The sequence below is a fragment of the Eimeria mitis genome, genomic scaffold (genome assembly GCF_000499745.2).
Source record: "Eimeria mitis Houghton genomic scaffold, Emh_scaff20, whole genome shotgun sequence".
NCBI lineage: Eukaryota > Apicomplexa > Conoidasida > Eucoccidiorida > Eimeriidae > Eimeria > Eimeria mitis.
Window position 1 is genome coordinate 50804 of NW_024015107.1, and position 26241 is coordinate 77044.

General features: G+C 52.2%; 6 protein-coding genes across 6 annotated transcripts; 4 read left to right on the forward strand and 2 right to left on the reverse strand.

Annotated features, from left to right (window-relative positions):
- Nucleotides 1-2790: 2790 nt before the first annotated feature.
- Nucleotides 2791-7307, forward strand: EMH_0019570 (uncharacterized protein; the record flags this gene model as incomplete). The annotated part of the gene is made up of 14 exons (XM_038022399.1): nt 2791-3036; nt 3133-3217; nt 3668-4276; nt 4479-4581; nt 5209-5336; nt 5467-5557; nt 5689-5764; nt 5871-5978; nt 6097-6151; nt 6366-6415; nt 6541-6672; nt 6792-6883; nt 7014-7080; nt 7191-7307. The coding sequence occupies 14 exons, from the start codon at nt 2791-2793 to the stop codon at nt 7305-7307; spliced, it is 1959 nt and encodes a 652-aa protein (XP_037878253.1).
- Nucleotides 7308-9487: 2180 nt separating this feature from the next.
- On the forward strand, nt 9488-10197 carry EMH_0019690 (uncharacterized protein; the record flags this gene model as incomplete). The annotated part of the gene is made up of 3 exons (XM_038022400.1): nt 9488-9693; nt 9842-9977; nt 10165-10197. The coding sequence occupies 3 exons, from the start codon at nt 9488-9490 to the stop codon at nt 10195-10197; spliced, it is 375 nt and encodes a 124-aa protein (XP_037878254.1).
- A 544-nt stretch (nt 10198-10741) lies between these two features.
- Nucleotides 10742-12301, forward strand: EMH_0019800 (uncharacterized protein; the record flags this gene model as incomplete). The annotated part of the gene is made up of 3 exons (XM_038022401.1): nt 10742-10829; nt 10978-11344; nt 11470-12301. 3 exons carry the CDS (start codon nt 10742-10744, stop codon nt 12299-12301), a joined length of 1287 nt encoding a protein of 428 aa, XP_037878255.1.
- A 2437-nt stretch (nt 12302-14738) lies between these two features.
- On the reverse strand, nt 14739-16000 carry EMH_0019910 (uncharacterized protein; the record flags this gene model as incomplete). The annotated part of the gene is made up of 4 exons (XM_038022402.1): nt 14739-14915; nt 15093-15196; nt 15326-15413; nt 15884-16000. The coding sequence occupies 4 exons, from the start codon at nt 15998-16000 to the stop codon at nt 14739-14741; spliced, it is 486 nt and encodes a 161-aa protein (XP_037878256.1).
- A 140-nt stretch (nt 16001-16140) lies between these two features.
- On the reverse strand, nt 16141-17680 carry EMH_0020020 (DnaJ domain-containing protein, putative; the record flags this gene model as incomplete). Its single annotated transcript, XM_038022403.1, has 5 exons — nt 16141-16271; nt 16438-16594; nt 16837-16968; nt 17131-17326; nt 17580-17680. The coding sequence occupies 5 exons, from the start codon at nt 17678-17680 to the stop codon at nt 16141-16143; spliced, it is 717 nt and encodes a 238-aa protein (XP_037878257.1).
- A 5304-nt stretch (nt 17681-22984) lies between these two features.
- EMH_0020130 (uncharacterized protein) lies at nt 22985-26073 on the forward strand (the record flags this gene model as incomplete). The annotated part of the gene is made up of 2 exons (XM_038022404.1): nt 22985-25977; nt 26049-26073. The coding sequence occupies 2 exons, from the start codon at nt 22985-22987 to the stop codon at nt 26071-26073; spliced, it is 3018 nt and encodes a 1005-aa protein (XP_037878258.1).
- Nucleotides 26074-26241: the final 168 nt, after the last annotated feature.

Sequence of the window (26241 nt, forward strand, 5' to 3'; positions counted from 1 at the left end):
CTTTACTTCGAGGTCCTTCTATATAGCAGGGCGTACTTTTCGAAATAGCTATAAGAAGTACGTTGACCTAGTGTGCCAACACGGGGCTCACAGCCAACAGACACTTTACTGATTGACTGAGCACAGCTAGCCAAATTATCACATTTGCTTGGAGGTTTCAGGCGCAGTCATAGCTATTTGTTGTGACCGATAGTCGCTGTAGGCGCGACGTGCCAAGCGAACTACCAATGTTCGGTAGGACTGGATGCGTCATACTCCTTCCTGCAGCAGAGAGGAAGAGTTCCTGTATATTACGGCTGCACTAAGGCACGGGCTCAAGCTGCCTGAGCTTCTTGTTGCTGCGACCTCACGTGCCTGCAGCTGAATTTGCGGTACTGGCGATGCCGTGTGCTTATCAAATTCTGATTCGCCTCTTAGTTTAAGTGCCATCTGCAGAACAATGTTTCCGACTTTCCTCTGACGTTACTTAACTTTTATGATCTTCAAAGGTACTGCTCTTCACACGCCGGTTGGTACAGATATTGAAAGGTTGTATATTACTTGACAGAGGAGTTTGACAGTTGAATACAGATATCTCGCTCTGTAGCATATATTCGTTTATGCTCGTTGAAGTTGAGGGAAACTTCTCTCTTACGACGGTTTACGTGTGACTGGACTGAACAGTGGAGAGAAGGTGGCTCAATGCAGTATCATCGCTTGTCCGTAGTTGCCCCTCCGCCTAACGGGCCTACCGATTGCAGATACTGGAATGTTGAGTGTCGTATGGCACGTAGTTCCCCACTTGTGTACTCGCCGACAGCAGCAATCTTCGCTTCAGCCACTTCAATCCAACAGAGTGACCGTGAAGAGATAAACGAGCTTGTACAGATTCTGAGGACCCTCCAGCCGCGTGGGATTGTTCCAAATTATCCTTCAAAAGACCTTTTCATGTAAAATTCTACAACAGGGGGGAGTTCAGTACGCTAAATGCACTACCTAACTTTGAGCATGCGGATTACAAGACAGTGGTGGAAACCACTGCGCAGCGGACACCCGGAATCTCGGTGTGGGGGGACTTGACGCCAACCAACAGGTAATGATGTGCATACCGTCAGCATCAAGGGCTCCAGCCCTCCTGAGGTGCATGCAAGAAACTCCAAGAATTCCCGAAATTCTGCCGAAGCATTCGCCCATGGCAGGTGGCTCTAGTTTCCCCCACAGTTGGTGCTCGCTGCTACCTTCCTGATAAAGCATGTTCCTGTTGGGTGAGTCCGACAATTTACAGCGCCACCAGGAACAACAAACGCAAATAATCAATTTATTTACCTCCGAGTGGAAACGCGTCAAGCAACAAATACAATTTAATTTTCCTCTATCAACCCCTTCGCTATGGCTCGAAAGGCCCGTTATGATGTAGAGTGCACCATGGACGAACGCGCTGAATGTGAGCATCTGCAGTATCCCGTTAAGTGGAAAGCTGCTCCCAAGGAATGACTCATTTGGGAACATGCAGTTCATCTGCGAGGTTCTCTGGATCTAGTATGAGCGTGGCGCCGGCGTCGCCATCGTGCTCGTAGTCGAGAAGAAATTCACAAGACACCACGGTGCGCCAAAGTGTGCACACTGAATGTCGGCATCGTCTTGACCAGAGGGAAGACAACAAGTGGTATGTTGTACATCGTCAGCAGTATATTTTTTAGTTGCTGGTCGCTTGCTGTTGCAAGATCGTATGCTCTATGGGGGTACACATAGAGCCCTAGCAGCTGGTAGCCGCTTCTCTAACTGTGGTGGCGAACACGAATAATGTATGGAGCAAGAAGTGCCTAAATTACTGAATGGGGAATAATAACAAGTTTAGTTCGCCACTTAGCCTTCCTAGAGTATAGTTAGTTGTTAAACGTGTGAACGAACATGAACGGACTGTCAGCACGGCGACCGCCGCGGCACATGTACCAAACCCGAGGTAGCTATTAGTTCGGTTAAATAAATAACACACGCAGGCAGAAATATATTCCCTATGAACTATTTTGGAGCAAAGGAGTGGCGTGGTTCTTTTCGGCGGTCCCGATGTCCCCCCCTCTTTGAGAGACCAGTCCGCGCAGTGCTGTTGTACCAGTTTGGTTCGCTATGGAGACAGACACTCTAATTTACTTGTCCTACCCCCTTCTTCTAGTCAAACTTGGGGGAGGATCCTTGAACTTAGCAGCTAATGAACGAGAATACCTGTATCGGCCTAGCCGTTGGACCGTGGACACTACAGCATTGGTGGCAGTGTTTGGGGCTGGAGGAGGCCGAGTGGCCCCAGCTCAGCGCGCTCTAACTACAAGTTAAGCAACGTAATTTTTCATGAATGTCTGTATTTAGTGAGTGTAGGGGCTTAATTTGATTTGCAACGAGACGGGTCCCGCATGGCCCATTTAGAGCAGTTGTGTGTGCACTCACGATGAAGACACAAACAGCTAGTAACTCCCCCCCTCTCTGCTTCGGCTAAATCATGGGATAACATAGTTTTAACTTTGCCCCTGTGCACGTGAGCATCATGAGCTAGCACACACATCACCCGACCAGGCCCGGCTACTATCGGACCATGTCCTTGGAGTCCTTATAGAGGTCAATCGCGGGACTGGCCCTCGAAGTGTGTCGTTCAGTTGAGGGCGACGAACCGACCAAAATCGCGCTGCTCCTTGAGGGGCCTTCCCACAGGCTGCTCTTCTCCTGCAGCGGAACTTCAAGCTGCACAGGCGGGACGCGAAGATGGCGGTTGCAGCTCACTGTTCTGCCGCAAGGACAGCATTGGCCAAGGACAGCAACATGGCATCGGCCAGCATGGATTGGCACGGGATTTACAAGGATTTGTTGTTCCGACGAGGAGCTATCAATCCCCCGTGCACTCACGTCAAGTCTGACGATGAGGCAAACAGCGTCCTCGCAGACCGACTGACTTCCAATGTGGGGCAGCGGGAGAGTGCGCAAAGCGCCATCAGTGGGATTGAAGGGGATGAGATTTCTACGGACCCTGCCTCCTTCGTCCGAGATTTTCTGAGCGACTCACCAAGGGTACGTTACCTAAACTTTCGGCGCTTGAATTGCTGGTAGCAGGCAAAGCCCCACATCACAAGCTAACCGAGCTGCTACTTGTTGACTGCTATTCAGGTGAGGAAGCGCGGCTGCAGGAATATATCGCGCATTTTCCGCGCGCTTGGCAAGTCGGTCGACGAGTTCCTTCTTTTCCTTCAAGGTGAGAATCGCTGGCCTAAATTCCTCTGGAAAATGCCTTATCTAGTCACTATATTAGAGCTTTTGGGTTTCAAGTGACTAGACAAGGCATTTTCGACTGATTCGTTTCTGGCCATGTTTATCATTATGGACTCGGAGCGCGTAGGTGCTGCCTGAGCTGCGTGCTGAGGGCAGTAAGGAGTTGGCTGCAGCGTGCTTTGTATATTTCACTTGGCATTAAGAGCTACCCTCGTCTTAATGTTGAACCGTCACGCGGGTATTTACCTTCGCGTGATCGCCTCTCTGCCTCTCCAGGGGAGTTCATAGGTCTCAAAGTTGTGCGTGCAATGAGTCGTGGAGTGAATTGTTGGTGGAGGTCCGGTGGGATTCTCGTTCTGGAAAAACAGCCCTAGAGACCAGCAGTGGCGATACTTTAGGAGGGTTTTGAAGCAATGCGTGCATCTCTGTACAGACTTTGAGGAGGGCGAAGATAACGATGATGTCTTGGCGATTCTTTGTAACGAATTGAAGGGGTTCTTTGATGGCAATGAAGATCCCAGGAACGGCCGTGATGAGTGCCCTTACGTCTGGGCAGGGGGGCTGAGCATAATTTCAAGCCTGTTGCTTCGAATCATGCTTCATAGAGACAGAGACCTTCAGACGGCTGCACTCCATGCCTTCACCGCCCTGCTTTCAACCTGCAACCACGCTGAGCTTCTCGGGAACAAAGCGACGTTCCAGGTTTTAGAGCTTTGCGAAGATAAGCAAAGCGCAGCCCGCCAAACAGCTGCAATTGTGATACCCTCGCTACTCCATTGCACCCGCCGCTGCTGGACAGACCTCCTGGAAAAGCAGCGAGCGCAAGGAATGCCTGAGGACTCACACGTTCTCGAGACGTTGGTGGAGCTCAAGCAAAGGCTGTTCACATCCTATGTTGAGCTTTGTGGGGACAGGAACTGCTCGGTGCAGCTCGCAGCTGGTCAGCAGTTGCCGCTTTTTGTGGATTACGTTGCGGCGGAAGTGGAGATGCTGCAACAAGGATTCTCAACGCAGCAGGTTGCTGATGGCGCGAAAGACGGAGGTTTGGCTGGCGCAGACGGAGCGATCGGGGAACTCATGATTGCCGTTTATACGGCCACTCAAAAATTTACCTTATCTCTCCATGTGAGCTTTTGAATAGCCTTCGGGGGATCTTCGTGTAGATGAGCGACTCAAAAGCCACATCCTCTCTGTATCTACCTTTTGGCAATTCAACTGATGTAATGCTGCTCTGCTCTGTGCAGGAAAGCTGCAGGATGCAAGGAGTATCTGCCGTTGCTGCAATGGCTCGGAGGAACGCAGCAGCGTTCAGGGCAGTGGGCAGCAGCTTCTTTCCATTGCTTTGCGGTGAGACAGTTATTCAGGTTGCTGCTCCACTGCAAAGGGGCAGGATGTTAACTGCTTTTCTCGTTTTGTATCCAGTGGACTTTATCCCGTTGCTGTGCGAGAGCGCAGGCGATTCCTCGTGGAGGGTTCGAGCAACAGTTTGCCTCGCACTGGAAGATCTGGCTCTCCTCTCCTGCGATTCAGCACCTCTTTCAGCTGGTGAAGGTAGTGAGATCGGCAGAGCGGATGAAAGAACTACCAGCATGACAGCGTTCTTATTCAAATTCCTCACTGATCGCTCTGTGAGCTCCTGTGCACGACTGTAACCAGGGACCTCAACTTCCAGGGGAGCAGTATGCTCCAGCATCATGTTGATCTTGGTTGTAATGAGTGCTCCTTGAGACAGCAAACGGTAGATCTTGTCAGCTAGTGCGTTCCATTGCGTGTATCTTGCAGCCAATGGTCAAAATGGCGGCTTTACATCTTCTTCCACGAATAGCGCAAGTACTTGAGTCCTTCAGCATTCTACCCGAAGTTCACGTCCGGCCGTCAGGCCTTGTTTTGAGTTGTATCTACTTCTCACCTTGCTGATGTTGAATGCCTCGAGTAGTTGAAGAAGTGCCAGCACTTGCTGCGGAGTTACTGCAGAACGAGTTGCCTTGACTACGGCTTTGTTCAGAACCTGGGGAATACTTTCTTCATGGGAGATTCTTGGATGCTGGAGCTAAACCAGATTGCTGAAGATAACCGTGAAAATCAAGGGTCTCGACTCCCAGGTGCCTAGGACCCCATTTGTGGTGTTAGTGGCAAGTGAAGAATCGTATGCTCCCTTCTGTTCGTGCGGAGAGCCAACGTATAGCCATTGAATTTTCTGCACACTACGGTTGGCTTTCCGTGTCTTTGCAGGCGCATGCCTGAATGCAGTCCTTGCCCTCCTCCCACTCTCCACTGCTCCACAGAGGCGTGTATTCCTGGAGCTAGCGACGGATCTGGCTCAGTGAGTCTTGCTAAATTGCTGCATGCCAAAGTGAATTGAAGGGGATCGTTAGCTGAAGAGAAAACTAGGAGGTTCTTGCTTCACTTTTGCATTGGACTCTTCAGTGTTTTAATGCGTGCCGTCTTCTGCAGGCGAGGCAATTGGAAACTAAAAGTATCCTTTCTAGGATGTTTGGGTTCCCTCGCTCCTCCGGACATTGCATTTGTCGTGAGTGCGAATCACTGTAGGTGCTCAGCCTTGGCCTCAGCGGATCTCCTGCCCGACACAGTTTACGCCGTCTTGCGACAAATGCTCTGCCCCTGGTTGCTTGCAGTCTCCCCTGATATTGACCAGCGAATTTGCAACTGACGAAGATGGAGAAGAATGCTGGCGGGTCCAAGCGGCCCTAGCTCAGCAGCTCCCTGTGCTCCTTCGAACTTTGGTAAGCGCCTCTTACTGAGCAGCAGTTTAACAACACTTGCTGATTGACAGGAATTAGACACCAGCGTGATGTCACTTTATCCTGTGCTTTACTCGTATTCCTGTGACCCCGTATTCAGGAAGACACAGAAGACATTTTGTGGGAACGCATAACTGGTCTGCTCCTGTCTCCAAGTAAGGATGGCACCTGTCGCCTCTCCAGGATGTGTGCAGAACCCGTATTGTTGGTTGCTTGCCACCACTGGACACATAAGCAATCATCTGAGGTTCAGCGTCCCTCGTATAGCAAGTCCTTCACATGCTGTAGTATTTCCAAATGGCGCAGTTGCTTTAATGCAATCTTCGCACTGTTCCAGTGTCCCAGCATTAAGGTTTGTGGTGCTTGCAGCGTGGGCCGTCCGCCAGGAGGCCGGCTTTGCCCTTCGATCTGTAGCCGAAGTAGGTCGCTTGCTACGCAGTGAGTGGCAGGGTTTCGCTCATCCACCGTGGCATGCGCATCATGAGCGGACAACGGATCCCTTTCACATCGGCGTATGAATCACCTACGGTGATATGTTTGATAGGATGGATACCAACGACGCCAAGCAATGCCAAAAGTGGAGTTTATTTTGGAGCAACGCCTTTTCCATGCTCTTCAGCAGGTGGCTTCTTGTAAAAATGCCTTTATACGTCAAGACGTGGCATTCTATATGCATGTAGGACCACCAGGACCTAGGAGCGCGGCTAGCTTGCCCCATACTCGACTCAGCTCACACTTTTCCGACGTTTCAATCCGCTCTTCATTCACAGTAAGACTGTATTTTTCTTGTTGCAGCAAATATGGGACTATCTTCCGGACGGAAGGGCTCGAAGCATAGTCTTGCCATTGTTACAGAGCTTGCTGAAGGACCCCGCGCCATGCTGCAGGTAAGTAGTGTCACGCAGCTGCTGGGTACACGCTGAGCATACATCATTAGTGCTCGAGTAGTACTGCATTTACGATGGATTCAGCTCGCGCAGTTGAGGCCCTTCCTCGCATGTGGATGGTTCAACGCAGATTGGCCCTGGTCAAGCTCTTGGGCAGATTGCTTCAGAAAGAGGCGAGCAGTCAAGCAGACTTGGTGGTGAGGTGTTTCCCATATTCGCCACTACATATATTCCCATGGTTTTACCGTATGATAGTAAAAGAAGACAACCGGAGCGTCGGGTATGCAATTCTCGTTTTGGTCTGCAGGATGATCTGAAGCAAATGATGGAGACTTTGTTGCGTGATGAGTCGGATGCGGTGCGAGAGGAAGCATTAGAATTTCAAGAAGTTTTGCGGCTTCGTGCCACTCCTCCTGTGAACTAGATTTCGAAATCGCAAGCGGCGAGGAAGTCCTGCGTCCCAAGGCACCCACGTGTTGGACTCTCAGCACCTGATTCGGCCTAACAGTTTCAACATGTTGCCTCTCCCCATTAGTCTGCTATTAGCACCACCATCTAACCCCATACTATACCAGTAGGTGCTGAGTGGCAGAGCTGAGTTTCCATAGCGCTGCAACAAGGGAAGGACACCGACTGAAATCATTTGGTTATACATTCGGCGTGGGCTAGAAATGAGCTGAGAACCCTTCATTGTTAGCCCTTGTCAAACGATGGACTCTACATCGCAGCACGCATGAGCCGGCAAACATCAGTTCTTGGCCTGCAAAAACTCCTTTGATGCCATCTCTGTGTGGAGGGGCGTAAGTTATTTTCATGCAAACACTTGCGCATACAAATTTTGGGGGCTGCGAACTGTGCGTTTCGCACAGGAGGTATGTTTTTCATAGGCTTGCGAGGCCTTGTTTGGTTGCATATGGACGTGAGGGCCATTGAAGTCCGTCGGTGTACTAAGATATTCTAGAAGCCTCACTTCTTCGGCATATACGAAGAAGTCAGGCACCTATTAAAGTAACAGTTCAAAACAAGATCCCTCGTATGCAGCAAACTACCGCTCCTGGGGGATGGAACGCATGATGACAATGCGGCGCAGGGAACCAACCTACCAAGACATTGGGAAGCCTTCGCTCAGAGAATGGTGGCCTCCCTGCGCTGAGGGACGCTTAGCAGTCGACGAGCATTCGTTCGCTAGCCATAGTGTGGCAGGCTATTTTAGCAATAGCTACACGTATCGATGCCTCTGAGAATATCTGCACCTTTAGCCACTTGGGCCTTGAACAGTTACTGATGACGTCATGGTATGCATAACAAAGCGTCGTGGGGAAGGCTGCTTGCAGGGTTGTCTTTGCTTCACGAACTGTAGCTGCAGAGGATACCCCACCACAGTGCAGGTTGCGCCCGCAATGAGGGTCCTAGCCGCCTAGAGCTACCGTGGAGGCAGAACACTTCGAGCAAAGCAACGACCAAGGTCGCCGGTACCCCCTCTTGCTGCAGCCACACTAAGCACAGAGGCATAGCATGGCTGATTGGCTTCGCACCGAGTGGTCAATGTGTACAAACACGATGTAACACCTGTCTGTTACGGCCCCCACTCTAGTTTGGGAGGTCTGGGAATAAGCGGCGTAACTCCTATCCTATGTGTTTTAACTCTACTGCTTCCGGCAAAGGCCTTAGAGTATGAGCGAATTGTTCCACCACACACGCGCCTTTGCGCCACCGTGCTCATGTTGCCGGTATGCTTGTTGGGGGGCGCTTTGCCCTTCGTGAGCTCACATCTTCAGTATTTTGACTCTATTGCGGCTTACGAGAATCATCGGCGGAGACTAGAAATGTACGTTACATATAAACCATACATAAATGAAAAGTGGTGTACGTATTTACAACGTTCCCATCTGCCCACTCAAGGCCGACTGGGACAGAGCAGGCGGTCCGCTGCCCCCAAACTCCGGCGAGCACATCGGCAAGGCAAGCGCGTCGTGCAGTCGGTGTTCAAACTGTGTTGGGAATATAAGATGTCTATAAATATGTGATCATTTACTTACTTTTTACATTCAGAGCAACAGGTTTAGATCTTTTATGGCCTCCGCAGGTTCTGCATGCGAGCAGAACGCGGGGCTGCGAGAAAGCCTGTGGAGGTTTGACGGCCGAACTTTCTACCGTCGGTTTTTTTTCAGGCTTTGTTTTCCATCACAGGCGGAAATGCTATGGCTCAATGGGTATTTCTGAATGGAAAATAAGGCGAAGAACCTCCTGTTTCCACCTCGATTAAAGCTGCTGAACGGGCAGGACCTTGGGCTCAGGGCGATGCGTCCTCGTATCCTCTGGGCCGTTCTGTCTTCTTCCCTGATCGGCGTGTGCCTGTAGTGTTTATTTTTTTTGCGGTGCTTGCACTTATTGTGTATTTGCGGCCGCTGTTTTAAGCCTCCCCTCAGCCGCTACACCCTGAGAGGGGGGGGAAGGGCGTTGTAATCTTGATTTCTGATGCAATTCTCCACCAAGCCGCCGCCCCAAGGGCGCGGGTTGTCCGTCTCTGTGTCGCGGAGCAGAGCGAGTTCCGTGACTCCTGCGAACTCCCCTGCACGTAAATCTGAAGACAAAACGTTCACAATGGTGGACAGGGTTTCCCCTATGCGGGCGGGGGAACTGTGGATGGTGGAAAATGCAAAAACTGCTAGGAGTATGCGGAGGTTCCCATATATGCTCAGAGGCGTCGCCCCAGGAGCCACTCCCAGCGACGTCCGTAACTTTTTATCAAAGATTGGCCAGGTCAAGGAAATGTATTTGCCTGTTCATCATTTGGAACGCACTCCTCGGTAGGTCTTCCTTTCTTTATTATTTGCACTTACAATGATGTTTTGTCGGTGCGAACTGGTTTCGCAAATTCAGGAGGCGCACAGACTCAAGGTAGGTTCGGGAAGACGTGCGGGGGAGTTGTTTCGTGTCTTCTGTTTGTTTCTTCAGTTCGTATTGCTTCTTCGATTATGAAAAAGAGGCAGACGGGGAGAGGGCGATGAAGGAGTTGAACAACCAAATGTTCATGGGTGTCCGAGTGACAGTTCAACTGGCGAACAGCGATCCGAAGACCCCAGAACAAATGGTAAATATATTGAATTGCCGCAAATTGTTCAACGATATGTAATTGATTCTTTCGAATGCGCTAGTCCGTTGTCCATGTGCGCAAGCTATGCAGCAGTCGTTTTCCCCTAGTTTCAGCCGATGTGAAGTTTCATAATCTAACACTCATCGCCAGACATGGGGAGCTTTTCCTGCTGTTTGTGCCGCAGCGCGTCATTTATGAGAGGAGAGATGAAGAGTAGTAAGTAGCAGAAACCCGGAGCACTTACCGAACGAACACATCACAGTGTTGCAACCAACAGACGTTAGTATGGCGGAAAAGAAAAGTCCAGACAGACGAGCAGACGAGCAGACGAAATAAGCAGACATATCGACAAATATGCACTGACGGATAGAAGTAACGCAGAAGACAAAGTTACTACTGCAGTCCCATATGCGAGCCATGCGCTTGCACTATACTAAACAGAACATCGAAAACCAAATACTCTATCCAATAAGAGAAAAAGCAGCGAAACTACGAGGAAGTTACGTGAGTTTAGAATTTAAAGCGTCGTTTGCTACCATTCCAACTCAAACGAACCGAACTGAAACCTGAACAAGTACAGTAAGGAGAACGGCAAAGCGGGGGCATAGTCCCTCGTGGACAAAGTGCACACCCTCCGTTATTTAGAGTTGGAAGGAAGAAAACGGGTCGTAGTACAGTGAAATATGGCGTTAATCTACGTATGGTTATGGTTTGTGAGAGTTCCAGTGGCAGTCAGCCTCGTAGACAGCGTGTTTGGCCGGATGGCAGTTCTAATGTTGCGACATCGGCATGCAAGTTGCCTTGTCTCAGTTGCAGCCAAACGATGCGCGGGCGAGCTGTCGCGGGTGGGTAAGTACCTGTAGCGGGCTGTGAGCGCGCTGGGGCGATGTTCAGGACTGGATGTTTGTGTTGAAAGCACATTTAGGGTTGATAAGCTCTTTTTACTCTGGTGTTTTGTTTAGTAAACGCTGTTTTTATTGCTCTTTTTTCAATGCAGCGAGCGGAAACGCTTCTACGACCGAAGCCCAGAGCCCAGAAGAAGGTCACGTTCGACCCCGTCTGTGTTACGGAGGCGATTCAGAAGCCGAGAAAGAGGCAGGAGCCCTGATGATAGGTATTACAGAGGCCGCAGGCGACGTTCCAGTTACAGTAGCAGCCGCAGCAGAAGCAGAACCCGCAGCCGTAGCAGAAGCCTCAGGAGAAGAAGGAAATCCAGCGGTGGCAGCAGGCGTCGCAAGAGCGAGCACCACAGCAGGCACAGGAGCAGGAGGGGCCGCAGCAGCAGCCCCAGTACCAGCCGCAGTCGCAGCAGCAGCGTTGTCAGCCGCCGCCACAACAGCACAAGGAGGCGCAGAAACTCCCGGGTGAAACGTTCACACCGAGATCGTACCAGCAGCCCTACCCCAGACAGAAGGAGAGGCAGAGACACAAAACATTCAAGATTAAGCAAGAAGAGGCGGCACAGAAGCGCCAGCTCCTCTGTAGACAGGCGCAGCAGCAGACACAAGAAGCATAGCCACAAGCATTCGAGCACCAAGTTGAGAAGATCATCGAGGGACAGAGTGGAGAAAAGACACACCAGCAGCAGGCGAGGCAGGAAGAGCGGCAGACGTGACAGTCGCGAAGGCGTTGACACGCGAAAGAAGAGTCAAAGCCGCAGCAGAAGCAAAAGCCGCAGCAGCAGCGGCAGCCGCAGCTCAAGTGGCCGAAAAGATGAGCGTCGCTCCTCCAAGCGAAAGGAGCCTTTGCCTGTTTCAGATAAGCTCGTATCAGGAGAAACGGTAGGAGAGGACACAAAGCCAAAAACAGCTGGTGGCGAGGAGGCTGTGAACGGGGCTGAACCAAAAAATAATCAAGAGATGAACGAGGCGGAGTCCGTAGTGGAAAGCGGCAACGCCAGTGAGAGCCGCAGTGAGAGCCGCAGTGAGAGCGGCAGCGAAAGCGGCAGTGAGAGCGGCAGCGAAAGCGGCAGCGGAAGCGGCAGCAGAAGCAGCAGAAGCAGCAACAGTGGCAGCGGAGTAGAAGAAAGTGGGGAAGAAGAGGCGGGCAGCCAAAACAGTGACGGAGAGTCTGAAGACGAACAAGAGGCAGGGGAGTCCGCAGATGAAGGCTTAGAACAGGAGAAAGCAACCGAAGATGTAGCAGTAACAGCGCCAGCAGCAAAGAATGACGCCTCGCCCGCAGCTCCAAAGGAGTCATCTTCTCACGAAAAGGCAAAGAAGAAATCCCGCTCCAGAGACGATGAGCACAAAGAAAAGACCAAAGCGGCAAGGAGCAGCAGCAAATACGACTCGAAATCCTCCCGAAAGCACAGGAGATGACACAAGGGAGGGCATACAGCGTTAGACTGGTTTAGCTTAGTTGGTTCCTTCTCATTTGTATCGAGGGAAAGAAAAACTAAGGCGCAACTCCGCAGGCCCTTTTGCGCCACTTGCTTGCATTCACATGCATTTGATGAGTATTTAGAACTCCGTTGTTGACATTTGACAGCACGTTTGTCTAGCTGTATAGGGATGCAGTGTGGATTTATGTGTCTACATGCAGCTGCCGTGGATGCTAGAACCCCTCGCGAAAATCTGAAAGATCCTGTAGGTAACAGCTTTGAGAGCCTTCGTTGCTTTTAGGTGAAGGGGAATCTGGAGCGTTGCAGGTAGTAGCAGAACATCCCACTGTTGGTATTAGGTTATGGCAGTTATCCTCCTTGTTGCAACTCAGTGAGACTGTTAGGACGTATTCTTCTGCTGTGTATTGGCGCCGACGCGGGAGCTGACAGATCGTTTGCTTTTTCTTGACGAGAAGCAGCTCTAGAAGGGCAGAAACGCTTTAAACATCGCAAGGAGCCACTTGGAAGTCTGTTTTCTCCTCGTCCCGTGTCAACTTACTAGTGTCTACTTAGTAGCGGAACTACGGACGCGGCGTATCAGCTCCTGTTTCGAAACTGAGGTACAAGACAACGGCGAGGCCTCAACTGCGCCCATCCACAGTAAAGTTGGTTTGGCTTAAAACTACGCTATTGAACGGCTAACATGATGCTGAAGTCGAAACAGGAAGCTCCAGCGCTCCACTGAGTGTTTCGTAAGGGCACGTTGCCAGGAATTCGCTACTGCAGGTTCACCTTTGGTTCGTTGGAGAGTGCAGAGCCTAGTGCAGATATATAGGCAATAGTGCACTGAGTACGTTCTACCTCGACTTCGTGGATGCTTCCTCCTCGTGCTCCATTGGGTGAGGGAACACAATCGTGAGCCCGTGGAGGAACCTGAAGGGGACCGTATTATTTCCGCTCTCACCGTCGTCTCTTCCAAGGAGAGCTTTACCAGCAGGAGCTTACAAGCTAACATCCCCAGGAGGCAGTTGACCTGTAGGGGTAGCCAAATTTAGGGGCAGGAAGAACCACGGATACAGGAGGCACGTCTCTTGCAGACTGGCGCAGTCTCTTTTCTCCCTTTTGGCAAAACGTGTGCCTGCACCCGTGGAAATGCTCAGCCTATAATTTTGCCCAGCACGAACGTGCGGAACGTGTCACCGCAGAATCGGCTCTCCGCTGCTGCTGGAACTGTAATGCTCCCGTGCGTTGATCTTCTTAAGCCTCAGGGTAACTGAATGGAAGGCACCCCTTGTTTTGGCACCACTTTTATAGATGATAGTGTTACATATAATGCAACTACCTTACCTTACGGATTCCGCAGCCAACTCCTCCCGCAAAACTTTATGCTACACACATATCACTCCGTCGATTCCTTGTTAACGGGCTACAATAGGCGTGAATCCGATTCTAGGAGGCTGTCAAATTGCTTGGTGCGTTCATGAATTCGTGTTTGCTTGTTATTCACTTAGTCTCAGTAAGATCGGCTGGCAGCAGCACACCGACTGCTCCACTGCAGTAGAACGCAAATTTCACTGCCGTCATCTTTCCCCTGCACTAGAGGGTTTAGCAACTGCTACTGCCAAAACACTACGGAACAGCAGCGCCTCTCCTTGTAGCAAAGCAATGCTATATTGGATTACATCTAGTATTACACTGCACCGCGTCAGACCGCGCAGGTTCCACCTTCCCTCGTTTTTCAAGTCTCAGAAGACACCATGAAGGGTTATTTAAGCTTCATGCTAGCTAACTGGGTGGCACTTTTGGATGCATTGCGTACTACACCGCTCGGATCCGTTTGTGTCGGCTTCTTTTTTGCGTCGAGTTCGCGCTGCGAGGCAGCTGTTTCACAGCACCGCCAAGCGGTTGTTCGTGTAAACTTTCATTTGAACGAGCAGAAGACCCTGCGGTGACTCGTGCACAGCTACGTCCACTCTCTCACAGCTGCAGAGGGTCGCAAGCTAAACCCAAACAGAGTAAGCAGAAAAGTACTGTTAATATATAATATATAAACTCAGCGGGCGAAAATGAACGTCTATTCAGGCAGAAGCTCCGAAAGCGAGGCGGTTCCGGACTTTTACCACTATGCAACGCCAACTGTTTTGATGCTACCCGCATTTGAGAGCAGCAGCACGGCGGCAACACAAATGCAGGCGTCTGCTGCTACAGCAGCCACATCGGTAACTACCGAAGAAGCTGGGACCCCTGTGCGGCATCCACTCCGCCCGGAGCCCTCGTCCACCACAGCAACTACACCAAAATGACCTCCACATACTTTTGCTCCTGTTCCGCAGTGGCTGTAACTGAACGCGGAGCACTACATAAGTACCACCAACCAAACTCAAGTCAACACGAGTCTGTAAGCTGTGATTCAAGCTGGCTGCATTCGGAGGCCTCTACTGCTGCCGGCATTGCACCCTCTGCGGGCCTCCTGCGTGGGCACCCTCGTCTTCATCCTCTTCATACGCCTCCCCTGAACCCTGGGTCTTTTGCTGTTGCTGCCGGGCCCGCAGCTCCTCTGCAGTTACGCTCTCACAGACGTGATGCTCAATCTTCGGGTCGTCCTCATCAACCTGAGCACAACGGCAACGACGAAACAGCATCAAACAATGTATGTGCGCCGCTTCTGAAACTTTCCGCTATCGAGCTGCAGCATCGAAAACTTCCTCTTCAGCAAGAAGCAACACACGAGGGGGGGGTCTCTGGCTACAAAGCTGTGCTCGCGGGCGTGTTGGTGTGCCTGTCCGTACCATGGGGGTGCACTCCGGCTGCGGAAGAATCTCGCGGAACTTGGCGTGCAACGACTCCGGCACCTTCTGAGGGAATTCGACGTCGAAGACGATATACAGCTCTCCTGCAGAGCAAGCAATGGAAGCACATACACCAAAAAATTGTGGGTCAGAAGCCCCACTTCTCGAGAGCACGTAGTGCATGATGCATGCACAGGTATGCATGCGCGCAATAAGCAGACGCGCGTTCTTACCGTGGATAAATGGATTCTTGTGGTTCGGCATGCCCTCGCCCTTCACGCACATCACGGCGTCGGGCTTCACAACCTCTCCAGGACTGCCCTGAGCAGATATAACACACACAGTTCCTTCGAGCCTTAACGTTAGAGACTCCCCATTACTCAAATAACCACGGTAAAATAGAAGGATACACGAACCAACATAGCACAACGCTGTCCAAGGAACATTTGTTGGCCCTGCAACCGAAGTAGCGCAAAGCGCCATGCATAGAACTCCATATGTGTGAGGAGGTATAGCTGTCAAGAACAATATGAACTGTGAGGAACAATTACACAAGACGCAATTTCTTGTAGGCCACTTCTGCCTCCACGGCAGCGAAAGACCCCCACTGTCCGTAGTCACTTTGCGGAGCAGTGGATCTTGGGAAGCCCAGTCAGTTTTCGCGAGCCGCGGCAGCGTATATCTTGGACTTAAAAGAAAAACGCCAATTCAGGCTCGCGGACAACAACATCTACTAACTACTAGCTGGCTGCATCTCGAAAAAAAAAAGGAAAGGGGAGAGAAAGACTAACCTGTATAAGCAACTGACGACCGTCCATATGCGTCAGCAGGAACTTGAATCCACAGAGAGCTTCGTACAAGGTAATCTTCTTGGTCATGAACAGGTCGTTCCCACGACGCTTGAACATTGTGTGTTCCTGAAGACGAGAACAGGATTCCCAGAAACTAGGTTCTGTAAACTCTGCATCAACCCATGAGCTCTCCCGTTTTCTGGTCGTATCGACTGCCACTCATCCGCGTCTCAGCGGGCAAAGTCTCAAGTAAAAAGTCAAACACAGCTCAAATGCTCGTGTGCACTACTTGCCTGTTGCTCCACAACAAGAACAACGTCTCCTGGGATCTCCCCAGGCCGTTCGTCGGCTTCTCCTCTAAAGACGATCTTATGATGATTCTTCACACCTGCAAGAAAAACGATCAGAAAAACGGAGAAACATACAGAATATATATCTCGAGCATAATAATATCCCCCCAAGTCTTAGCTCACAGAGAAGGGCGCTCAGGCCTCTATTCACACTTGCACGAAAAACAACAAATTTATCAGAGAGAGGAAGAGCAACTAACTTACCCTTCTCGATGAAGATCTGGAGGATCTTCCTCTCCTTGCAAACTCCCTTCCCGCCGCACGTCTTGCAGCGCTTTGAGGCTTCAATGCTGCGACCCTGGCCTTTGCAACTCGTGCAAATCCCCTGTGTTTGCTGAATCATAGGCCCAAGGTGTCGGATCTGCAGACAAAAGCCCCCAAAGGACAAACATTGTGCACCTTTGTGCCCCACACGCCGCTCGCTCCGCAGCTATACACTCCATCCCACTGAACTCGGTGAAAGAGACGAAGAACAAAAAGACAGGAACTTCTGGGAAACAGCCCACAGCTAGACCCATATGCAGATCAACAACTCTACTGCATGCATGCAACATACGCAGCGCAAGGAGAGTGATCGACGAAAACGCAAACGAACTGACTTACCATAACCTTCACACCGGAGCCGTCACACTCCTTACAGGTTATAAAAGCATCCGCAGGTCCTCCCCTCCCCTCGCAGTCCTTGCAAATTACATCCTTGTTGATCGCCATGCGGCGAGGGGCCCCATTGTATATCTGCAATCAGACAATAAACAACATGGCGCTACTCACCTTATAGGAAAGTTCTGAATAGGCTAGGAGAAGGTGGGCACTCCAATGCAGCTGCTTGCTGCACTGGTGCGTTTCGTGTTTGTGGCTGCGTCGGGTTTAGTCACGGCGTAACGTGTGGTTAATAACCTGTTCAAGAGTGACTTTGATGGGGCTGACGATGTCCTCGCCCTTCTTCTTGCTCTGCTGTCTGCCTGGTCTCCTGCCCCCAAAAAACAAATCAAAAATGTCTGAGGGATCCGTCTCAGCACCTCCTCCCTCAAGCCCCTCCTCGCCAAGCTCATCATAAATGCTCTTCTTCTCCGGGTCGCTCAACACTTCATAGCTGCAGCCACAAAACCGTGCAACAATCACAATAGCAGGACTTATATAGGTGAACGTTTGCCTCCTCTGCGTGTGGATGTCGTTCGGTGCTGCTGCTGATCAGCATTCCGCATCTCGCCGACTTCAGCAAAGAATCTGGAACTCATACACCGCGGGAGCAAACAGTATCGACGCCAGAAATATCGAAAGAGAACAAACGTGCATTCACGTGGCACATGTGGGCTCTGAAAAGCAGAGCTGCGGGTATTGCTCACGCCCTCGATATCTCCTTGAACTTCTCGGGGTCTCCTCCCTTGTCTGGATGGTGTTTAATGGCCAGCTTGCGGTATGCCTTCTTGATGTCTGCAGCAAACATGCGGAGGGAGAAACAAAGCACGCACCTATGAATGCCTTACCAGCTGCGGCAACGATACACCAAAAACGTCGAAGCATCACATCCACGGTCGCAATGGGGCGACAAGCAAGGTACAAATTTCCTTTTTCTTTCTGCTGTATGTACACCCAAGCCACGAGCTCCGATGCGTTAACATGTACGGCATTCTACCCTCCTTTTTGGGGCTTTGGCAAAGGCGGCTGCCGCTATCGTTCCCTTAACTGCTGCTACCGCCAATTCAAACACGCGCGTGATCCACATGCAATGCAAATGCAGAGAGAAGCAGCACGGAGCGTAGCTGCAACTGCAGTGCATCACGAGCCACTACCGGTGGCGCTGCTTCTCCGGCGCCACCGCGGCTGCTGCCACTGCTGTAGCTACTGCCGCAGCAGAGACGCAGGCGGTCATGACGAATATGCGTTAAAGAAGGCTGACCTTGTACGGAGGCATTTTTATCGACTTCGAGCAACTCGTAGAATTTGGTTGTGTTCCGTTCCTTTGGCGGCCCCCTGGGCCTGCCGTGGCCTGGTATGTCTTCCCCAAAGGGAAAGCTGCTGAAGTACATCTTCGTTTCACAACAGGTTGTGCAGAGAAGCAGCCCACAGATCTACAGAAGAGAAAGGACAGTAGAGGAAGGACACAAGTGCCACTGCAGAGTGGGGCCACACCACAGGGCCAGCTCGGGCGGGTGCTGGTGCGGGGAGTCACGCCTCAAAGAGGGCCCCAGTCTGCTGCTCAGGGCAAAGAGAGAAGTAGCAAAAGAAAAAAAAGGAGAAAGCAGCAGCAAAGTAGGTTTGATGTATGCTTAAGTCCCTCGGTCCACCCCCAACTGCTGTGGGGCACCGCAAGGGGCAGCTGCTGGTGTAGTGAGCTAAGCCCAGCTCGGCTCCTACATGTGATTCCCTAACTGACTACAGCAGATAAATTCCTGTCTCTACCCAGTAAGCCACATATTCATACACTAAAAAGCATAAAACCTCATTCTTAAGAACAATAGTTCTCCAAAAAGAAAGATCTGTCTGTTGTTCTCCAGTGTACGAATATCCTCGGTGCCGGCTGTGTCGCTGCCAGCCCTGACCCTGGGCCCAATCACAGCGCATTAAATGCCTATCCTGTGCCCGGAAACCGCTATAAACTAAGGTTTCCTCGTTTAATACATGAACTCAATGTGCCCTTCCGGCTCAACACTGTAGTGCCCGGCACTACAGCTGGTGACATGCCGTCGCTGTTAAGCGGCCGAGGCACCAAAGACATCGGCCCCCAGCATGCTCCATTTTTGCATATTTATTATACTTACTTAGTTTGTTTTATTTTGCATTAACGCCGTACCAACCTTACGGCTGCGGTTGCCACTGTCTGCTGCACCCCCGTACTTCGTACCTTAGCACCACTTCAGAGTCACGTGCACTCTGCCCTGTAGATTCGCTGCAACAGCATCCCATGCTACATTCGCCTGCAGTAATACACGTGTCTCTACTTACGTGGCCCATGCGCCACCTCCACGCTTAGTTAGTAAGCTAGTTAGCAGTGGAGGCTAACGGGCAGGGCATGCACAGCCTGCCATGCCTCGAATTGGTACGTATACTATAACTTGCATACTCCTTCGCTCCTGGGGGTTACGTAGATGTTCAACAACTATCTACAGTGCTGTTGCATGAACCAGAAGAGGGGTTGGGCACGCTGGGCTGCCTAGCAGCAAGGGTCGGAGCCGGATGTGCAACTGTGAATCCGTGACAGGTCGCCTCCTCACCAGACAAGCGATCTCCCCTTTCTGCTGTACCCAGGGCCCCTAGAGACTGGAGTGGATGTCAACTGTTTTGGGGGACTCCTTTCACGAGTATTTTAACTCTAAGTGCAGCTCGTGACTCTCCTCTGCTAAGATCGGTGCTGCATGGTCTGCCCGAATATGGCACATCCGCTTGTACTTACGTGCAAGCTGCTTAGCAAGATCCACGAGAGTATTGCACAGTTGTCTAGAGTGTTGTCGCATGCATACAAGCGGGTTCATATGCTGCTTGAATCTCAGGATGCCGTGTAGCACGTGTTGCAACGTTGTGTACTGCAACTCTTGCCCCGCAACCTCCTCCCCTCCAATCCTCACACCTCTGGGCCGCCGCCACTAGGCCACCTTGGTAGTGGAGAGGGAGTCAAAAGCGTTTCGGAAATTCTTATATTAGGCGTTTCACTCTACTTCGGGTCACAGCCGTCTTCAGAAAAGATCGAGAAGGCCCGTGACAGCCGACGGTTCTAATTGCACTTGGTGGCGCTACATGCTCCAGAGAGGCAGGCGCAAGCTACCAACACAATTCGCGCCCCCACAGCTGTGCTTCCTCTCGTGTACCGCATCGATTAGTTGTGAAGGCTGCTTGCGGAAACACAAGCAAAAACATTCCCAGATATCCCCCGGAAAATCCTTGTCAAGCTCGTAGCCACCCCCTCCCGAGTAATGGAGAATGATCCGAATCTGGTCGCCAGGAAGGCAACTAACGGCCACGCGCCTTCCAGCACTGGAACGAACGCGGCACCTGCAGCCCATCGGCCCAAATGCTTTTGCTGCGAAAACAGTTCATGAGAAATGCATACACCAATGCCTTCCGTCCAGATGCTACGGGCGACACGGGGCGGGAGCAGTGGAAAGTTCTGTTTTGTCTGGAGATATACATTGATGTCTAAAACGCACACGGAGAACTACAGTTGCTATTGGCATCTTCGTTACTAAAAGGGAAGAAATGTGGGTGATGGTGTATGGATGCTTTGCGAGACGCGTTGCGATGTACATTTACTCCCAGATAGCAAAGGGAACCTGTTACGGTAGAATTAGGAAAGCTTGCAAGGGAATCTGTCGATACAGCGCTACGCCGAGAAATATCAGTAGTTGGTAAGCAGAAGCTTTCGGTTGACTCGGAGGTTCTGCATCATTCGGCTGAGATGCTGTTGTTTATTGCTTCGCAGCAATAAACAACAGTATCTCAGCCGATGGGATCCGCTGAGATGCTTGGCTACTTGCGCATCTAAACGGGCAGAAGAGATATTTTCAATGCCATCACCGAGAACAAAGGAAAACACATTGGTGATGGCGCAGATATGGAGCCTATGGATATTGAATCTCCAGGCCTTCCTCATCTCTCCAATAAAGAAACAGCAATAGGGCATTGTTGTGCATGAGCATAAATAACATATCATCAAAGATAAATCCATAAATCCAACCTGACGAGCGTGAGTGAGGGCAACTAATTCCTGTACTGTAGTTAGCTTGCAATACAACCAGCCGCTCCCCCACTGAACGGTAGCCCTTTGAGCTCATCTCTGGCGAGAACCCTCTCGTCGCCGTGGAACTTCTGGAGCTTGATATGGTGGGTGCCCTGAGTACCACAATCACTCCCCCCGTAACTAAGCTCTTTCTCCAAGTCTGCGATCGGCCGCAGAGCCATATCACGCAAGAGAATTAGTACCAAGAAACCTACGCTGATCCCAAGAGGCAGGCCGCGGCGTTTGCTGTCGGTAACCCAGCGTGGTTACCGGCAGCAAGCAACAAGTACCTACTGGCTATTAACAATTGCTTCTAGTAGTATAAAGGAACCTCAGCGAACAAACGGAGTGCATTTATATAAACATTTAATAATGCCACCCAATCCCTAGTGATATATACCTAGTACAATAGAGTTCTTTTTGAGACTAAAGAAAGGAGAGGTCACGTCTAACTAAGAGTATAAAAGAGATGAGATAGAAAGTGGTTGACGGCCAGAGTCCCAATCCAGCGGAAAGGAAATATCAAGGAAGAGAGGCAACTGCAGGCCGATGCTTGCATCGAGTCCCCAATGCAAAAGCCAGAAAAAAAGTTTACTGACTGATTGCACTAAGCCACTGGTCACGCAACACTGGAGACAGTGCTAGTTAACTCACACTGAGCGCGGTTGGGTTATGATTGTGTACGTACATACAGGTCAGCCTAGGAGGCAATCAACGTTCGTCTTTATGCACCTTCCATACGAGAGCAAAGTGCATGAGGGTGTAGCGGTATAGATAAACAAAAAAATGCAGAAACTAGTTCCGAGCAGAATCTGGGCAGTTGCAGGTACACTGGTAGTAAGAGAAAGCAGTGAAGAGATTCTCATAGACAGACGATGAGGCTATCTACAAGGGGGCCTGGGACGAATAAAGTGGCACTAACACACATGGATCAGGGACATGAAGCAAGGGAAACGGAAGTAGCAGAGGTGAGTGCATATATCAACAGAAGGCCTGCGGGGTAGTGCAGGCAGGGGCCAGGGAACTGAGAGCCTCTATTATGTACCGATCCCGATGAGGACCCCCCGCAGGGGAGCCTGCAACCCACTGCCAAGGCACACCAGGGTGACCAGCAGAAGACCACTGGTTAGCACAGCAGACACAGCCACTGCAGGAGATGGTAGCAGTAGCGAGTGAGGCCGGACCACTCATGAGCTGCAGTGGACTTAAGAAACTATGGCATTAGAGTGCTTGCGCACTACAATGGTACTGAAATTGGCCCCCTAGAGGTGTATTCAGCAGTATAAATATCACAAATATTTCGTTATTATTATTAAATAAACTTACATTAGACAGGAGATAAGGCTAGCGAGCGAGGAGTGCTCTGCAGCTACCAGGATCTGGGGCTGCAGAGCAGTCCTGGCTTGCTAGCCATATATCCTGTCTAATATGAATTTATTTATTTATAAGAATGAATTATTTGTGCGTTGACCCGCGAGGGGTCAGCAAGGGTATAATCATCGTAGCAGCCCTCTTCCTCTTTTCAGGGGGATTGACAGGGACATAGCGAGAGACGGCCTTTTGATACAATAAGGATACTATACGAGTTAAGCATTGAGTGTAACGTGTATATATCGGGTGTGCACCCAAATAGGTATGCAGCAGCTCGACAAGTAGTGGCGACTCAGCACGCCGAGCACCATACACGCAGGGCCCAGCTCTTGTTCAACTCAGAGCAGAGCTAGCAGCAGCAACAGCAGCAGCAGCAGCAGCAGCAGCAGCAAACCACCAGCGATCATGTCTGCTTCACAGGAGGGGCCTTAACAGGGGGGGTATGGAGCTCTTCTTGGTCTCCTCTCTTCACTCAACTGCCCGGGCGGCAGTAGGAGCAGCACAAGGAGCATCAGCAGCAGGTGGTCTGGCTGCAGCAGCGAGAGCAGCAGCTGCAGCAGCAGCTGCTGCTGCTCAGCAGCAGCAGTAGAGCTTCTGGAAGGGTTCAGGCCGAATCCAGCAGCACCAGCGCCACGTATAGCCCAGACATTCATCCCTGCAGCTGCAATGGCAGGCAGCACCATGCAGCAGCAGTTGCTGCTGCACCTGCTGCTGCCGCCGTTGCTCTCTCTGGCATTCTTCCTGTTGGGTGGTCTGCTTCTGCCGCCTATACTCTCCTTACTGCTGCCTCGGCTGCTCAGACGGGTGCTTATTAAAAAGGTCACCAGCAGCAGCAGCAGCAGCCGCAACGCAGCCAACAGCAGAAGCCGAAGCAGCAGCTGCAGCAGCAGCAGCAACAACACCAGTCGAGGAGAAGAGCGGCTACTGCCCGCTTCTGTTCTCTCTCGTGATGCAGGCCGTGGATCGGCATTGCCACTTCCAGCAGCAGCGGCAGAAGCCGCCGCAGCAGGAGTGGGCGCACCTGCTGCTGCAACGATCTGCAGCAGCAGCAGCAGCAGCAGCAGCAGCACGAGGTGTCTGTACTTGACCTGCGAGTCGCTACACCACAGTGGTTTTCTGAGTTTGAAGGATGCCGTCATCCTGCTGGAGGAGGAGGTGACCCAACACTGCGCCTCCTGCAGCAGCAGCAGCAGCAGCAGCAGCAAGATAGGCAAGTGCAGCAGCTGCATCACATACAAAAAAAGCGAGACCCGCCTTGCGGTCTCCAGTCTGTGTCTGTCCCTCAGCCGCAACGAGGCAGAGGCGACACCAAGCAGCAGCAGCAGCAGCAGCAGCAGTGAGGACACCGCCCATTGCAACAAGGAGGCACGAGCAGGAGTAGCAGATCCCGAAGATGCATCAGGTCACTGCGGCAGCAGCAGCAGCAGCAGCAGCACCAGCGGCAGAAGCTGCAGTAGCAGCAGCAGCAGCGGCGGCAGCCGCAGCAGCAGACTGCTGCGGGAGCTTCTGGCGCCCGTCTCCTTTCTCTTCGGCTGTTTGCTGCTGATTAGGCAGGCACTGCAGCAGAGCAGCAGCAGCAGCAAAAGACCCCTCAGCAGCCGCGTGCTGCTCGCTGCAGGGCGGGTATCCGTCACCTGCCGTCTTCAGAGCAACAGCAACAGCAGCAGCAGCAGCAACAACACCACCAGCAGCAATAGCAGCAGCAGCAGACACATCGGCAGCAAAGAAAGTATGGCGGGACCTGACGGAGGGATAGAGGCGCAGTCCGCCCAGCTAGCAGTCACCGCAGCAGAAGAAGCAGCAGCAACAGAAGCAGCAGCAGCAGAAGCAACTGCAGCAGCAGCATCACCACCATCACCAAGCCCCAGCTTGCTGCAGTTCGTGCTGCGGCTGTGCCTGCTGCATGCAGTGGCGAGGACGTGCGCGTTCAGAGCGGGGTGTATTGAGTTGCTTGGGCTGTTGGTGCTGCCGCCGCTGCCGCCTCCGCAGCAGCAGCAGCAGCAGCAGCAGAAGCAGGAATCGCGGGAGGAGCAGCAGCAACAGCAGAAACTGCAGCACTCGCGTGAGGAACAACAGAGCAGACAGCAGCAGACGGACTGCAGCAGTGTGGGGGTGCTGCTGACGGCCCATGAGTTGCTGCTGCTGCCATCGGCAGCATTTGCTTCGCTGCGGTTGCATGCAGCAGCAACAAAAGGGATTTGCTGCCGCTGCTTCGTTGATGCAGCAGGCTGTCTCTCCGTGCTGCCTTCTGACCTCTTAACTGCTGCTGTTGCTGCTGCTCGCACCTCGGCGCAGCTTGCTGCAGAAGCAGCAGCAAAAGCACACACCAATGACAACCGTCCCGCAGTTGGTGCTGCAGCAGCAACAGCAGCAACAACAGCAGCAGCAACAGCAGAAGCAGGGCAGCGAGGACTGCAGCACAAAAGGCCACCGAAGCTGCAGGACATGCAGCAGGAGGCAGCAGACTGCAGCAGCAGCAGCAACAATATCCAGGGTATGGCGGCTGCTGCGCATGAACCACTGAACGCTCCTGATTCGCCTGCAGCTTCACAGAGCAGCAGCAGCAGCAGCAGCAGCAGCTGCAGCAGCAGCTGCTCCCCGGCGAGAAGGTGGTGGTGGCGCGGGGCCACCGAAGCAGACAGTGGAGATGCAAGCGTCTCTGCTGCAACTTATTTATCTCATATAATGTCTCTTTACTGTCTCCCCACAGTAACTGCTGCAGGTCTCCGCGCAGCAACTGCTGCTCCTGCTGCTGCTGCTGCTCCTGCTGAAGCAGCAGAAGCAGCAGCAACCCCAGCAGCAGCAAAGAGGTGGCAAGCGCCGGTAGAAGCTGCTTGCAGGGCACGAGGCGCTCTGTTGCTGCCTGAAGAGCTGCCGCCTGCTGCGTTGCTGCTGCCGCCGCTGCTGCACACCGAAGAAACAGCAGCAGCAACTGTTCTGTTTGACTCAGGCCTCAGCAGCAGCAGCAGCAGCAGCACCAGCACATGCACTGCCCGCGCGGTGTACGTACACACCAGCGGCACCGTCGCAGTTAACCTGGTAGTGAATCTTCTGGCCAGGGTCATTGAGGCGTATTGGAGGTATAGGGGCAGCAGCAGCAGCAGCAGCAGCGGCAGCAGCAGCAGCAGCAGCCAGGGAGGCGACTCCGTAGACGGCGGGGAGAGTGGAGACACTCGAATAGCCAGGAGCACGGCAGCGGCGCGCAGGAGCAGCAGCAGCAGGAGTAGCAGCAGCAGCAGCAGCACTGACAACAGCATGCAGCAGCACACGCTGCCTGTTATGGTATCAGTGCCTCGCTTGCTGCTGCATGTCCTCGAACGCAGCAGCAGCAGCGCTTTGCTGCTGCATGCAGACGGCGTGCTGCTGCAGCTGGAGACATTGGTGCGCCGGCAGCAACAGAAGCTAAAAACAACAAACTGTGGCTTCCAGCAGCAGCTGCAGCAGCTGCAGCAGCTGCAGCAGCGCCTCGCGGAAGAGCAGCAGCGGGACTGCATGCCACCGCTGTCTTGCTTGAGCGTTGCAGCAGCTATGAACAACGAAGACAGCGGCGCGGGCGCCAGCAGCAGCAGCAGCAGCAGCAGCACCATCAGCAGCAGCAAAATCATACGCTTTGCTGTCTCTACGGGACTCTGTAGACTCTCCACTGCTCACATCTCCTCGTGCAACGGCACTGAAGCTGCTGCTGGTGCTGCTGTTGCTGCTTCTGTTGATTCTGCTGCTGCGGCTGCAGATGCAGCAGCAAAAGCAGCGACTGAAGCAGCAGCAGCAGCAGCGCGCAGAACAGCAGCAGCAAGAGAAGCAGCAGAAGCTCTTCACTCCATCCCTCGTCCAGGCCCCTCACAAACCACTGCACCCGAAACCACAGCAAGAGTGCCGACGCAGTCTCCCGAAGCAGCAGCAGCAGCAGCAGCAGCAGCAGCAGC